This window comes from Mobula hypostoma, chromosome 2, assembly GCF_963921235.1.
Source record: "Mobula hypostoma chromosome 2, sMobHyp1.1, whole genome shotgun sequence".
Classification (NCBI taxonomy): domain Eukaryota; kingdom Metazoa; phylum Chordata; class Chondrichthyes; order Myliobatiformes; family Myliobatidae; genus Mobula; species Mobula hypostoma.
This window is the reverse complement of record NC_086098.1, coordinates 24,612,445-24,627,051: the sequence shown is the minus strand read 5'-3', so window position 1 is coordinate 24,627,051 and position 14,607 is coordinate 24,612,445. Positions and strand designations below refer to the sequence as shown.

The following is a 14,607-nucleotide window of genomic DNA, read 5'->3' as shown; positions in this document are numbered from 1 at the left end:
GTATGGCCCTGCAAAGCTCAACCAGGTGTGTTATTTTGAGGGTATTTTCCATTCTACATATTGTAGACATTGATACATGCATGTAACCATAAAAATACAGCCATTTTCTTCCTAGCCTTGAGCAACGTTTTGAATTGAGTTTGTGGTTCGTAAGCCAACACAAGGTCTTTATAGAAAGGGAGTTTACATAAATGCGAGGCTAGGATTTGAGGACATAGCCCATTACTTGAATCAGTTATGTACCTGCATTGCTAATGTCACAAATAAGGTGGGAGATCACAGTTCCTTGAAAGCTATCCTGCTAAATGAAATACCAAGATTAATGCCATTAAGTCAGTAATCACTGTTAAGTAAAAATCAACTCCCACCACTGCCTACTAAATCTATGAAGGAATTTTCAACTGTGGTATTTACAATACATTGAACATCTTGGCATCAATAGGCACAACCCATAAAAATCTGGGTTTATGGAATAGTCACTGGTCCTGCACTCCCAAATGGAGTTGTACCAATTGAGCATGTGGATTTATCTCATTTCTTACACTCTAATTATTATGAAAGCTGTTTAGGTTAAAAATAACATTATGTCATGTTACATCCCTCCCTTTCTTAGCTGTTACCTAAAAACTTAACTATTGATATTGACAGATAAGCAAGTATGGAAAAAAAACACTGAAATGACACGGTAATCATCCATTGATCATTTTTGCTTCAACAATGCAGTGGAACAGAAAACATTTTCAACACTTAACAGCTAGAGGTATCATGAACGCCCCTTTTGTTTGACCCTTCCTTGTTTTGGATGTTGATGATACTAGCAAAGCCAATCTTATACCTCCTTAATTGCCCTTAAGACAGTGATGAACGAAACCTTCCAGTAAGTTCTAAGGTTTATATCCAGCAACAATGATCAATACATGAATAATTTCCAAATCAGGATGACATGACACTTGGAAGGGAAGCAGCAACTGGTGGCGTTCCCTTATCCTTGAATAAATATTTACTAATAAAAAAAAGGGAAATACTGTCCCAATTTTATAATATTTCCAGCGGGGAAGATAAAATACAATTGTGACAGGAAAAGATCTTTGGATAGTGAAAGGGAATATTATAGTATTTCCTTTGTCATATCACTGACGTAATGTTGTACACATTCAAATGATATTAGACCAGGTATCCTAATGTAGTACCAACATCTGCTGTAAAGTCGAACCATTCTTTGTGCATGACTATAAGCAGTTTTCAAGGCTCCTCACAGCAAGCACAAATTGGATTGAAAGTCAACTAATTGGTGTAAACAATACAGTAACCATGAGCCTTTGATTAAGTACAGCCTTTTAAAAACAGCAAACAAATATGTATTTTTTCTTTAAGAAATTTTATTTATGAACAAGATAAATATACTGATCATCAAATCATTTTCCTTCATACAATTTAGTATGTCAAAACAACTCTAAACCTTCAGCAAGTCAACTCCTTGGATTAAAATGTGGATTATCCATATGACCAGTTTAACAGAAATATGCATTCTATTTTTGTAAAAGCTGCATTATGCTGTAGGAAAGTACTTCATTTTCTCCCCCCCCCACCGCCCATCATAGTAAAGTACTATAAATGTACCAATGAAATATCATACTGAAACAAAATACCACATGTAGCACGATTTTAGCAAGGATCTTTTGTCTCTTCAAAATGTAGTATATTTTCTAGACTACATGCAGTTCAGTACTTTCAGATAGCATTGATTTTATCATATTCATTAAATACAAAAAATATAATGTGTGCAGTTTCCTTTCAGCCTCTACTCTTCTTCAAAACAGTCTGCAAATTCAAAAGAGAAACATTCTTTCAGTATGTTTTATGATCTATCTTAAGCTTTGAACACAATGAACTGAGAGCAGGTTGTCATGCCTTAACTCAGAAGGTCACAATAAATATCTACAAGAATAAATTTTACGTAGTTGGAAAACCATCAAAGAAGAATTATAACTGCCTGGAATTGTGTATACAAGGTAGATGCACATTTTAAATCAGAAAAAAAATACATTTTTATAAACATTGTTTTGTTTAACATCTTAAAACTAATCTACCAAAAATGATCTACCTGATTATCTTGAAAGGAAGATCAGAAGTGCAATTATTGTGATTCACAAATGAAAAACATTACCTCAGCTTAGATTTTCACATTTCCTCCATCACTTCCTAAAAAGGCATTCCTATCAAAGAATGTGCCTACATTTAAAATTTGATTAAGCTGGTGTTTCAACCCAGTGCTTTTGAGATTTATATCTGAATTGCCATCTTCAAGGCAAAAGGTTTAATAATTTCATTAATAACCTTGAGTACTCAGACAGACAAATAAATTCCAGTCCACCAGTAAAACAGTCAAACTCATTAGGCCTTGTACCACATTTAGTCCTATTTTCAAAAATACAAATTATGCATATTTAGGCAAAAGTGAAAATAAAGTTGCCTTGTGTTCTCTGTGCTTAGCCAGCAAATGAAAGCTCATACCTAGAGCATGCTCTGCCTTTGCTTTACTAATTCATCAAATACAATAGTCCCTGAAAAGGTCTTTATTTATTCCATCCACAATTAAATAAATTCTATCATAAGGAGTCAAAAGGAAGATCAGCCGGATCACCTATTCAGCACTTCTGGATGAAGACAATTCCAAATATTTCAGCCTTGTTTTTAGTACTGTGAGAATGAACTGAACTAGACCGCATTTCCAGATTCAGATAAATCGCACAGACTCAATGCCATTCTAGGACAGGAATGCATCACTGCCACTATTACAACTATAGCAGCAGATGAGAGTAGTAACAATTTACAACATACAACCTATATCATTCCCTCACTGGAACACATATTAATAAATGGCCTTTCAAGCTTCTTTGTCTAAAAGTACAAAATACCTCATCCAAATCCGGTAGCAAGCAAATACTTAAACAATCACTAAGAAATTTTGCCCAAGTTTCCTCCTCCACCCTATAGGTAACACTATAAAAACATTTGTTAAGCAACATTTGAGATTGAGATATGTAATACATTCAAGAACAGATTACTAAAATGACCAGATAGTACAGTATCCTGGTTGTATCCTAATTTGCATCAAATCATCTATCATGATCCCACTGCTCTTGTATTCTATGTTTCAATGCTGCAATATCTTAACTCATCCACCTGTTCTGTTAGTTTAAGGGATCTATAGACTTATACTTGAATGCCCCTCAATCTCTCAATGATACATGGCTCACTTATTGCATACTTTCTTACTTTATTTGCTTTTGCCACACACCATTAGACTGAATGATTTGCTACTTTTTCACCCATCTAACTACTTCATTGATATCTTTCTAAAGACTATGGTTTTCTCATCCATATCAACAGCATGGCCAATGTTTCATCTTTTCCATTATCTAAGTATTGCTAATAAGAATACATTTTACTGATGACATTTAAAGATCCGTGAAAATTATAATGTTGCACCACTAAAACAGATGTTCACTGGATTTTTAATATACACAATTTCTAAAAACAATAAAGATGACCACATTAATACTGAATATAATTTTTACCTTTGCCACATCTTGGATATGGTTTGGTTGAATGGCAGAACATTTTGCTTCAACAGCTTTAATCCTTGCCTCTTGCGCCAAACGTTGTAGGAACAAGAGACAGTTTAAATGGACCTACAATTCAAATAAAAGAATACTTCTTCTCAGCATCAGATATCATTATTTAACAGAACAGGGGTTGGAGGGGGAGAGGAGAAAGTAGAAACATTCTGTCCAGAACCAAGCAATTTCCATAGTCAGCACTACTGAAACAGTTGAATAAATTATCATTGTAGCTTTAGAGGCAATTAAGCATTATAAGAACCCTGAACAGATGATAGACTTGAATCAAACCAAGAAAGGGTAGAACTAGAAGGAAAGAAAGGATGAGCAGAACAACAAGTGTACAAGCTAAAATGGAAGACTTGAAAAATTCATGATGAAAAGGGATCACAGCAAAGAGGATAATAGGGCAAGACATACAAAACCAGAGGTATATTAGAATAATTATCTAGTTCAATTTACGTAACAGTAAAGAAGCTGGAAATTTTATTTTCATCTCAGCCTATTGACAATCACATGGACTCAATGCTAAATGTAACACACAACAGATACTTTTGAAATTAGACAAATTTACTGTATACAGAAGGCTATACTGAAGACATTTTTCTAATTCAACCTGCAAGACCACCAAAGCAATATTAATTTTGATTACGAGGCCCTGAAGTATAATAGTCAGAGCCTTTGAGCCGCGGCACCCAATAATCCCCAGATTTAATGTCTGAGCCTAATCACAGGACAATTTACAATGACCAATTAACATACCAACCGGTATGTCTTTGGAATGTGGAGCAAACCGGAGCACAGAGATGAAACCCACACGGTCACAGGGAGAACGTACAAATTCCTTACAGGCAGCGGCTGGAATTGAACCCAGGTCATTGGAACTGTAAAGCTTTGTTCTAACCACTATGCTACCGTCTGGAGCTTTTGATGAAACATCCTGAACAAGACTTCATTTCTGACACTATGTAATACATGCCAATATAGAGCCTTGAAACGAATAAGAACCAGACAAGACTTGACCATTTTTTACACTGATATAAACTCAAAGCAAATGCAGTAAGTAGGATAATTATACATACCATCAAGTGCTCTTTATGCATTTTTTTTAAGAATACCACAGTTCTACTATCATTATTCTATCCATACACAAATTGAGATAATTTAAATCTCTGGGCGATTGGTGCAGTAATTTTTGCCATCTGAAATGATGGAAGCAATCTGAAAGATCTTAAATGTTCTTCTGTAAACAAGTTTCACAAAGTTTTTACTGCTTCTAACCATAGCAGAAAAGAAAACAATACTGAGATAAAAGAAGTCAGTGAAACACATCGCCAAAGCTTTAAATTAAAATGAAATATGAGAAAACATTCAAGTAAATGATTAATTATCTCCACTTCACAAAAGGAAGCACAATCAACCAGCTTAAGAAAGTTTGATGCAGTGTATCGTGGAAGATGTCCTGCCTCATCCCTGTGCCGAAGACGCCGCGCCCCAGCGGCCTCAGTGACTACAGACCGGTGGCATTGACCTCCCACATCATGAAGACCCTGAAGAGACTTCTTCTGGAGCTGCTCCGGCCTATGGTCAGGCCACACTTAGATCCCCTCCAGTTCGCCTACCAGCCCCGACTAGGAGTTGAGGATGCCATTGTCTTCCTGCTGAACCGTATCTACGCCCACCTGGACAAGCCAGCGAGCACTGTGAGGGTCATGTTTTTTGACTTCTCCAGTGCATTCAACACCATCCGCCCTGCTCTGCTGGCGGAGAAGCTGACAGCGATGCAGGTGGATGCTTCATTGGTATCATGGACTCTTGATTACCTGACTGGCAGACCACAGTACGTGTGCTTGCAACACTGTGTCCGACAGAGTGATCAGCAGCACTGGGGCTCCACAGGGGAATGTCTTGTCTCCCTTTCTCTTCACCATTTACACCTCGGACTTCAACTACTGCACAGAATCTTGTCATCTTCAGAAGTTTTCGGATGACTCTGCCATAGTTGGATGCATCAGCAAGGGAGATGAGGCTGAGTACAGGGCTACGGTAGGAAACTTTGTCACATGGTGTGAACAGAATTATCTGCAGCTTAATGTGAAAAAGACTAAGGAGCTGGTGGTGGACCTGAGGAGAGCTAAGGTACTGGTGACCCCTGTTTCCATCCAGGGGGTCAGTGTGGACATGGTGGAGGATTACAAATACCTGGGGATACGAATTGACAATAAACTGGACTGGTTAAAGAACACTGACGCTGTCTACAAGAAGGGTCAGAGCCGTCTCTATTTCCTGAGGAGACTGAGGTCCTTTAACATCTGCCGGACAACGCTGAGGATGTTCTACGAGTCTGTGATGGCCAGTGCCATCATGTTTGCTGTTGTGTGCTGGGGCAGCAGACTGAGGGTGGCAGACACCAACAGAATCAACAAACTCATTCGTAAGGCCAGTAATGTTGTGGGGATGGAACTGGACTCTCTCACAGTGGTGTCTGAAAAGAGGATGCTGTCTAAGTTGCATGCCATCTTGGTCAATGTCTCCCATCCACTACATAATGTACTGGGTGGGCACACGAGTACATTCAGCCAGAGACTCATTCCACCGAGATGCAGTACTGAGCGTCATAGGAAGTCATTCCTGCCTGTGACCATCAAACTTTACAACTCCTCCCTTGGAGGGTCAGACATCCTGAGCCAATAGGCTAGTCCTGGACTTATTTCATAATTTACTGGCATAATTTACAAATTACTATTTAACTATTTGCGGTTCTATTACTATTTATTATTTATGGAGCAACTGTAACGAAAACCAATTTCCCCGGGATTAATAAAGTATGACTATGACTATGGCTTAAGTGCTGGAATATCGACAATTCCTTTCCTCCCAATAGATGCTGTGTTCTTTCAGATCCAGATTCCAGCATCTGCAGTCACCAGCATAAGTACGTACTATAAACGATTCCAAGCCTTTCACTCATCCTTTTGCTCTACTACAACTGTGTCTATTCCTGAAGATGCTGGTTAGATGCATTAAGTCTCTAAGAACCCCTGGCTCTGTTAGTTTCACTCTAAATCTATTGGCCTGTTAGTTTTTGCTAATTTTGCTAAACTTGCTAAACCCGATTATCTCTTTAACACATGGCTGTTCTTTGTCTCTCACCTCTCACTGAGTGTTAACGAAACCAAAGAGCTGATTATCAACTACAGGAGGAAGAAGCCAGAAATCCATGCAGCAGTCGTCATTAGGGGATCGGAGGTAGAGAGGGTCCATAACTGTAAACTCCTCAGTGTTATATCAGAGAATCTATCCTGAGATCAGCACGTTAGTGCCAATAGAAAAGTGGCACGCCAGCGCCTCTAATTTCTTAGAAGTTTGTGCAGATTCTGCCAAAACTTTGTCAAACTTCTATAGAAACACAATGGAGAGAGTATCCTAATTAGTTGCATCACACCCTGGTATGGAAACACCTTTGCCCGAAGCCTGCAGAAACTGGTGGCTTGCCCAGTCTGACACAGGCAAAGCCACCTCCCACCATTGAGTACATTTACATTAAGTGGTGCAACAACAAAGTAGCATCCATCATCAAGGACCCCACCATCTAGGCCATGCCCTCTTCACACTATTACCATCAGGCACAAGGTACAGGAGCCTCAGGTCCCACACCACCAAATTCAGGAATGAACCTTACCACCAGGTTCCTGAACTGTTTTAAATAACTTCATTTACCACAACTCCAAACTGATTTCACAACCTACAGACTCACTTTCAAGGACTCTACAACTCATGTTCTCAATATTTATTTTTATTTGCATAATTTATCATTTCCTGCACATTGGTTGTTTGTCAATCTTTCTTTATGTATATATATTTTAAAATGCTATTGTATTACTTTATTTTCCTATAAATACCTACAAGAAAATGAATCGAGGCAGTATATGGTACCAGGTGCGCCGAGATGCAGCTCCTAAGGGACCACGTTAGGGAACTGGAGCTGTAGCTCGATGACCTTTGTCTGGTTAGGGAGAGTGAGGAGTTGATAGAGAGGAGTTACAGGCAGGCGGTCACACCCGGGCCACGGGGGGCAGACAAGTGGGTCATGGTTAGGAGGGGGAAAGAGGAAGAGTCAGGTAATAGAGAGTACCCCGGTGGCTGTGCCCCTTGACAATAGGTACTCCTGTTTGAGTACTGTTGGGGGGACAGCTTACCTGGGGGAAGCGACAATGGCCGTGCCTCTGGCACAGAGTCCGGCCCTGTAGCTCAGAAGAGTAGGGAAAGGAAGAGGAGGGCAGTAGTAATAGGGGACTCGATAGTAAGAGGGTCAGATAAGCGATTCTGTGGACGCAGTCCAGAGACCCGGATGGTAGTTTGCCTCCCTGGTGCCAGGGTCCGGGATATTTCTGATTGCGTCCAAGATATCCTGAAGTGGGAGGGTGAGGAGCCAGAGGTTGTGGTACATATAGGTACCAATGACATAGGTTGGAAAAGGAAGCCACTGATTTGTCCATGCTAGAATCTTTCCTGTAATACCAATGGGCTCGTAGCTGGTTAAGTAGCCTCATGTGTAGCACCTTATCAAAGGCCTTCTGAAAATCCAAGTACACAACATCAATTGAATCTCCTTTGTCTATCCTGCTTTATTTCTTCAAAGAATTCCAACAGATTTGTCAGGCAAACTTTTCCCCGTGAGGAAACCATGCTGACTACAACCTATTTTATCATGTGCTTCCAGGTACTTGAAACCACATCCTTAACAATTGACTCCAACATCTTCCCAACCACTGAGGTCAGACTAACTGAGGTGACATATACATTCAGACCTTGCAGTTTCCCAAGAACTTTCTCTCTAGTAATGGTAACTTCACAGACTTCATGACCCTTGACACCTGGATCTTCCACCGTACTGTTAGGCTACGTCCACACTACCCCGGATAATTTTGAAATCGCCGGTTTCAAGTAAAAACGACAGGCGCCCACACTAAGCGTTTTTCAAAATATCTCTGTCCACATTAGAACAGATATTTGGGCGAGTCTCCTCCTACTGGGCATGCGCAGTGCACACAGAAAACAAGCAAAGAGGAAACTGTATACTTGTTGCGCGTTTGTCCAGTTACAGAGCAGAAAAACTTAAAAGGAATTGCTCTTGGCTCTTGCGCAGGAGGTCTTAAAACTGAAAAAAACACAAATACTGGAGCGTATGGAGGCAACCGACAGGGAGTTCACGGACAGTATGACCTGGCTGACGACGAACATTGAAAAACTGACTAACTCTGTTGCATTAATAAAGCACCTTGTTAAATGTATAAAACATGTCTGCATCAGTGTAATCTTGTATTTCCATACAATGTTACATTAGGCTGTTACACATCTATTGTCGGAGAAGTACTTGCATAAATAGGTAAACCACCTTTATACAAGCAAGGACAGAAAACAGGGCAAAGTGAGTATACTTATTTATTCAGTAAGCTATGGGTCAAAGTATTTGGTGAGTGCATTTCTAACTCTTCTGGCTTCAGTCTCATTGCCGTCTGTTCTGAAATTGTTAGGTTCTGCGAAGCGCAGAATCAAATATCGCTGTGATGATTGTACGCTCTAGTATCAATTGTTTGGCGACAGAGTAATAATAATAAGAAGAAAACAATGAAATGCTGCGCTGCCGCCATCTGTTCCGGCACGTCGTGACAGCGGTTTTAAAAATCTCCAGTTACCCTGTCCACACTGCAATGGATATTAGGCATTATCAGATTTATTCACTCTGGAGACCGTTTCTGAAAATCTCCGTTTTCAGGGGATGAAAACGCCGTTTTAGTGTGCACGGAGGGTCAAAATGAAGAGAAAAAGCTTCGTTTTCAAAATTATCCAGCGTAGTGTCGACATAGCCTTAGTGTCTTCCACAGTGAAGAACAATACAAAATACTTATTCAGTTCATCTGCCATTTTGTTGCCCCCCCATTACTACTTCTCCTGCATCATTTTCCAGCAGCCCAATAGCTACTCGCCTCGCTTTTACACTACATGTATCTGAAGAAACTTTTGGTATCCTCTTTAATATTATTGGTTTGCTTACTTTTGTATTCTGTTTTTACCTTCTTAATGACTTTTTAGTTGCTTCTATTGGTATTTAAAAGCTTCCCAATCTTCTAGCTTCCTACTAATTTTTTTGACTTCCCTTGTTAGCCATGGTTGTGTCATCTTGCCTTTAGAATACTTCTTCCTCTTTGGGATGTACATATCCTGGTCCTTCTGAATTGCTTCCAGAAATTCCAGCCATTGCTGCTCTGCTGTCATCCCTGCCAATGTTCTTTTCCAATTCTGGCCAACTCCTCTCTCATACCTCTGTAAGTTCTTTTACTCCACTGTAATACTGATACATCTGACTTTAGCTTCTCCTTCTCAAATTTCAAAGTGAATTTTATCATATTATGATCACTTGTCTCCAAGAGTTCTTTTACCTTAAGTTCTATATCAATTCTGGTTCATTGCAAAACACCCAATCCAAAATAGCTGATCCCGTGGTGGGCTCAATCACAAGCCGCTCTAAAAAGCCACCTCGTAGGCATTTTAGAATTCCCCCTCTTGGAATCATGCACAAACCCGAGTTTCCCAATCTACTTGCATATTGAAATCCCCCATGATTATTGTAACATTGCCCTTTTAGCATGCATTTTCTATCTCTCATTGTAATTTGTAGACCAAATCTTTACTGCTGTTTGGGGGTCCTTGTATAACTCTTATCAGGGTCTTTTAACCCTTGAAGTTCCTTAGCTCTATCAAGAACGAATCAACATCTTCCAACCCTGACACCTCTTTCCAATGATATAATTTCATTCTTTTACCAACAGAGCCACACCACCCCCTCTGCCTTCCTGCCTATCCTTTTGATACATTAAGCTCTCAGCTATAATCTTCCTTCATCCATGATTCAGTGATGCCTGCAATATCATATTTGCCAATCTGTAACTGTGCGACAAGTTCATCAACCTTATTCTGTATGCTGCATTCACCTTTTACAATTTTATCCACCTTTTACATTGCAAATGATCCTGTTGACTGCAATTTTGCCCTATAATCAGCCTCTCCTTGCTTGGAGTCTCATTGCACATTGCCTCTGTTTGTAAACCAACTACCTCATCTTCTGCACGATCACTCCTGTTCCTATCCTTCTGCCAAATTAGTTTAAACCCACCCAAACAACTCTAGGCCTTAAGCCTGGAGAATCTCACAGGCAGCTGTTCTGGTGTGCTAGAAATGATATACAAAATTGACAATTTCCCCTGAAGAACCATCCCTCGGAACTTTTAATCACCATCTCAGAACAAGTGTGAATCATAATTTTGAAATTAGAATCTCTCTGCTGGGCCGGCTGGTGGCACAACGACATTGGCGCCAGACCTGGGAGCGGAGGTTCCCGGGTTCGAAACTAGTCAGGACCGCCCCCGAGCACGCTTTCCATCCAAGCCGGGTTAAGTGTCGAGATCGCAACTCGACCTCGTAAAACAAAGAGAAAATACTGCGAAGGATGTCTGTGTGGGAGGTGGCACACCACACAATCTCTCTCTCTCGCTCTGCGCCTTGGAAAAAACCATGAAAAATCCATCATCACGGACGCATGCAGACGCACAGCCTCGCATGCAAACACACGCCAAAAAAATCTCTGCTAATAACACAAGGTTGTGTTTAAGCAGTGGTCAAAATCCAAAGTGGTCATTGATATATAAAAAAATACAGAGCTCCAATTTTTTTTTTATAGTCAACTTTTGCCAACACTTCGAAAGGAAGTTAGTTCTCATAGGTCTGGGCATTCATAACTCACATGATTACACACCACAGGGTCAATGTCTGACCCAATTAAGTTTATGGACCAAAACCTGCTGCCTCAATTTTATTGCTGCTGTGGTTGGCATATTTGTCAGCCAATAATTTGTATGGTGATGCTGAACTTCATTAAAATTTAACATAACTTTTTGTTTTTTACCACTCCAAATTTAATATGTATTTAACCAAATTGTTTTAAATTAAAATTTAAAATTCTACAATTAACTTTTTAAAATACTTCATAGATGGTTATCACAACACTTTACAGTACCAGCGACCTGGGTTCATTTCCCGCCGCTGTCTGTAAGGAGCTTGCACGTGGGTTTCCTTTGGGTGCTGTGCTTTCCTCCCAGTCCATAGACGTACTGGTTGAAAGGTTAACTGACCATTGTAAATTGTCCTGTGATTAGGCTAGGATTAAATCAATGGATTTAATCCTCTGTAACTGGATCCTTGGCTTCCAAACTGGAAGACCACAAGCTGTGCTGATTGGAAATAACATCTCATTGACAATCACCACAGGGATGCGTGCTTAGCCCACTGCTCAACTCTCTCTATACCCACGACTATGGCTCAAATGCCATCTATAAACTTACTTACGATAGAACCACTGTTAGCAGAATCTCAGATGGTGACGAGGGCATATAGGAGTAAGCTAGTTGAGTGATGTCATTCAATACTCTGGGGTAACAACAACCTTTCACTCAACGTTAGCAGACCAAAGAGTTGATTGTGGACTTCAGAAAGGATAGGATGAGGGAACACAAACTAATCCTCATAGAGGGATCGGAAGTAGAGAAAGTGAGCAATTTCAAGTTCCTGCATGTCAATATCTCCAAGGACCTAACCTGGTCCAAGGACTTAATGTAGTTGTAAAGAAAGCAAGACAGTGCTATGCTCCATTAGGAGTTTGAAGAGATTTAGTTTGTCACCTAAAACACTCAAACTCCTACAGAAGTATCATGGAGAGCATTCTGACTGGCTGTGTCACCATTTAGTATGGGGTGGAGGTGCAACTGCACAAGATAGAAGTTGCAGAAAGTTGTAAAATTAGTCAGCTCCATCATGGGTACTACTGTCCATAGTATCCAAGGCATCTTCAAAGAGTGGTGCCTCAGGAAGGCAGTGTCTGTCCATCATTAAGGACTCCCATTACCCAGGACATGTCCTCTTCTCACTGTTACCATCAGGAAGGAGGTACAGAAGCCTGAAGCCACACACTCAGTGATTCAGGAACAACTTCTTCCCCTCTGCCATCCAATTTCTGAATGGACACTGAAGCCAAGAACACAGTCTCATGATTTTTTAAAAATTTGTTTTTGCACTACTTATTTAATATTTAATAAACATATAGTGTATTTTTTTCCTATATCTATCACGTATTGCATTGTAGTGCTGCCCTAAAGTTAACAAATTTCACGACATTTGCTGGTGATATTAAACCCGTTTCTGATTGTGGGAGGTACAGCTCAAAGGACCAGAACAGTCTATTCCTCACTATATCTCAATTAATAAAAATAAATAATTCTTCAACAACAACAGCACAAGCTATCAGAAGATTATCAGTGAAGCATCCATCAACTAGTTGTTGTTTTGCTTTATGGTCCAGCCAAGGTAGAATCAGAATCAGGTTTATTATCACCGGCATGTGATGTGAAATTTGTTAACTTAGCAGCAGCAGTTCAATGCCATACATAATCTTGCAGAGAGAGAAAAAATAAATAAAGTATAATAATAAAGTAAATCAATTACATATATTGAATAGATTAAAAAACATACAATAACAGAAATACTGTATATTTTAAAAAGTGAGGTAGTGTCCAAAACTTCAATGTCCATTTCGGAATCAGATGGCAGAAGGGAAGAAGCTGTTCCTGAATCGCTCAGTGTGAGCCTTCAGACTTCTGTATCTCCTACCTGATGGTAACAGTGAGAAAAGGGCATGCCCTGGGTGCTGGAGGTCTTTAATAATGGACGCTGCCTTTCTGAGACACTGCTTCTTGAACATGCCCTGGGTACTTTGTAGACTGGTACCCAAGATGGAGCCAACTAGATTTACAACCCTCTGCAGCTTCTTTCAGTCCTGTGCAGTAGCCCCTCCATACCAGACAGTGATGCAGCCTGTCAGAATGCTCTCCATGGTACAATTGTATAAGTTTTTGTTGACATGCCAAATCTCTTCGAGCTCCTAATAAAGTATAGCCACTGTCTTGTCTTCTTTATATCTGCATCGATATGTTGGGACCAGGTTAGATCCTCAAAGATCTTGACACCCAGGAACTTGAAACTGCTCACTCTCTTCACTCCTGAGGATTAGTATGTGTTCCTTCGTTCTCACCCTTCCTGAAGTCCACAATCTTAATAGTCATTAGAATTAGCGGTAAAAGGCAAATGTAAATGTTATTGTAATAGCACAACGGCCACCTATCACGTGATAGCAATATCATGTGATACAGTATGTCCTCAAAAATATTACTAAGTTAGAACCATTTGTTTCCGTGAGGGAACAGACTTGGTCTTATAGACAGGGCATCCCACTAACACCGTAGGTTATCCCTCTGTACTGCACTTACAATGTTTTATTTTGCATTCTGGAGTAGAACTTGGATCACCTCCTCACTCCCCTCCTCACCTGCCCCCTCTCCTCTTCACCTCCGGACCTGTCTCCTTTGCCTTTTCCGCCAACCCCCAGGAGACTTCGCACCTTCCTCTTCCGCCATCCCGCAGGACGCTCTGACCCCTCTCCTGTCCTGTCCCGACCCGCACGCCGGCCTCACCATCACGTGGACATCCTTGCTGAGCCGGAGCTGCGGCTTGTGCCGCCGAAAGACGGCACGCAGACTCTCACGGGGCACCGCGCGCTTCACCATCGCCGCCCGCCGCCTTCAAAATCCAGCGCCGACCTCCCACCGGGCGCGCGCCGCCAACGGCAGGGCACGTTCTGTGGCGTAACGCGCGAGCCGCCAACGGCAGGGCACGTTCTGTGACGTAACGCGCTCGCTTCTCCGGCTCCTGTCAGGCGCCTTTGTGCTAATCCTTTCGTCTGTCGGGTCAGGTCAAGTTCGCTGTCAATTAAATACATGCACGTATACCGCCAATATATCGTCTGTCGGTTAAGTTCTTTACCTGTCCTCCATAAATTAACTGTGATAATTGTTATTTTGCAACGGCTCTGAAA

At 40.8% G+C, this 14,607-nt stretch overlaps 1 protein-coding gene across 1 annotated transcript; it reads right to left on the bottom strand.

Moving 5' to 3' along the window:
* Window positions 1–1,579: 1,579 nt before the first annotated feature.
* Window positions 1,580–14,370, bottom strand: cenpw (centromere protein W). Its single transcript, XM_063070585.1, has 3 exons — window positions 14,207–14,370; window positions 3,582–3,695; window positions 1,580–1,821 (listed from the first exon to the last, which is right to left on the bottom strand). The coding sequence occupies exons 1-3, from the start codon at window positions 14,297–14,299 to the stop codon at window positions 1,795–1,797; spliced, it is 234 nt and encodes a 77-aa protein (XP_062926655.1). The 5' UTR covers window positions 14,300–14,370; the 3' UTR covers window positions 1,580–1,794.
* Window positions 14,371–14,607: the final 237 nt, after the last annotated feature.

Excerpts from the sequence above, each read along its gene's own strand:
- cenpw (XM_063070585.1), bottom strand. The coding sequence starts at position 14,299 with ATGGTGAAGCGCGCGGTGCCCCGTGAGAGTCTGCGTGCCGTCTTTCGG. Across the intron at positions 3,696-14,206 it reads GCAAGGATGTCCACGTGATG|GTCCATTTAAACTGTCTCTT; the intron begins GTGAGGCCGGCG and ends TTTGAATTGTAG. Across the intron at positions 1,822-3,581 it reads ATATCCAAGATGTGGCAAAG|ACTGTTTTGAAGAAGAGTAG; the intron begins GTAAAAATTATA and ends TTGAATTTGCAG.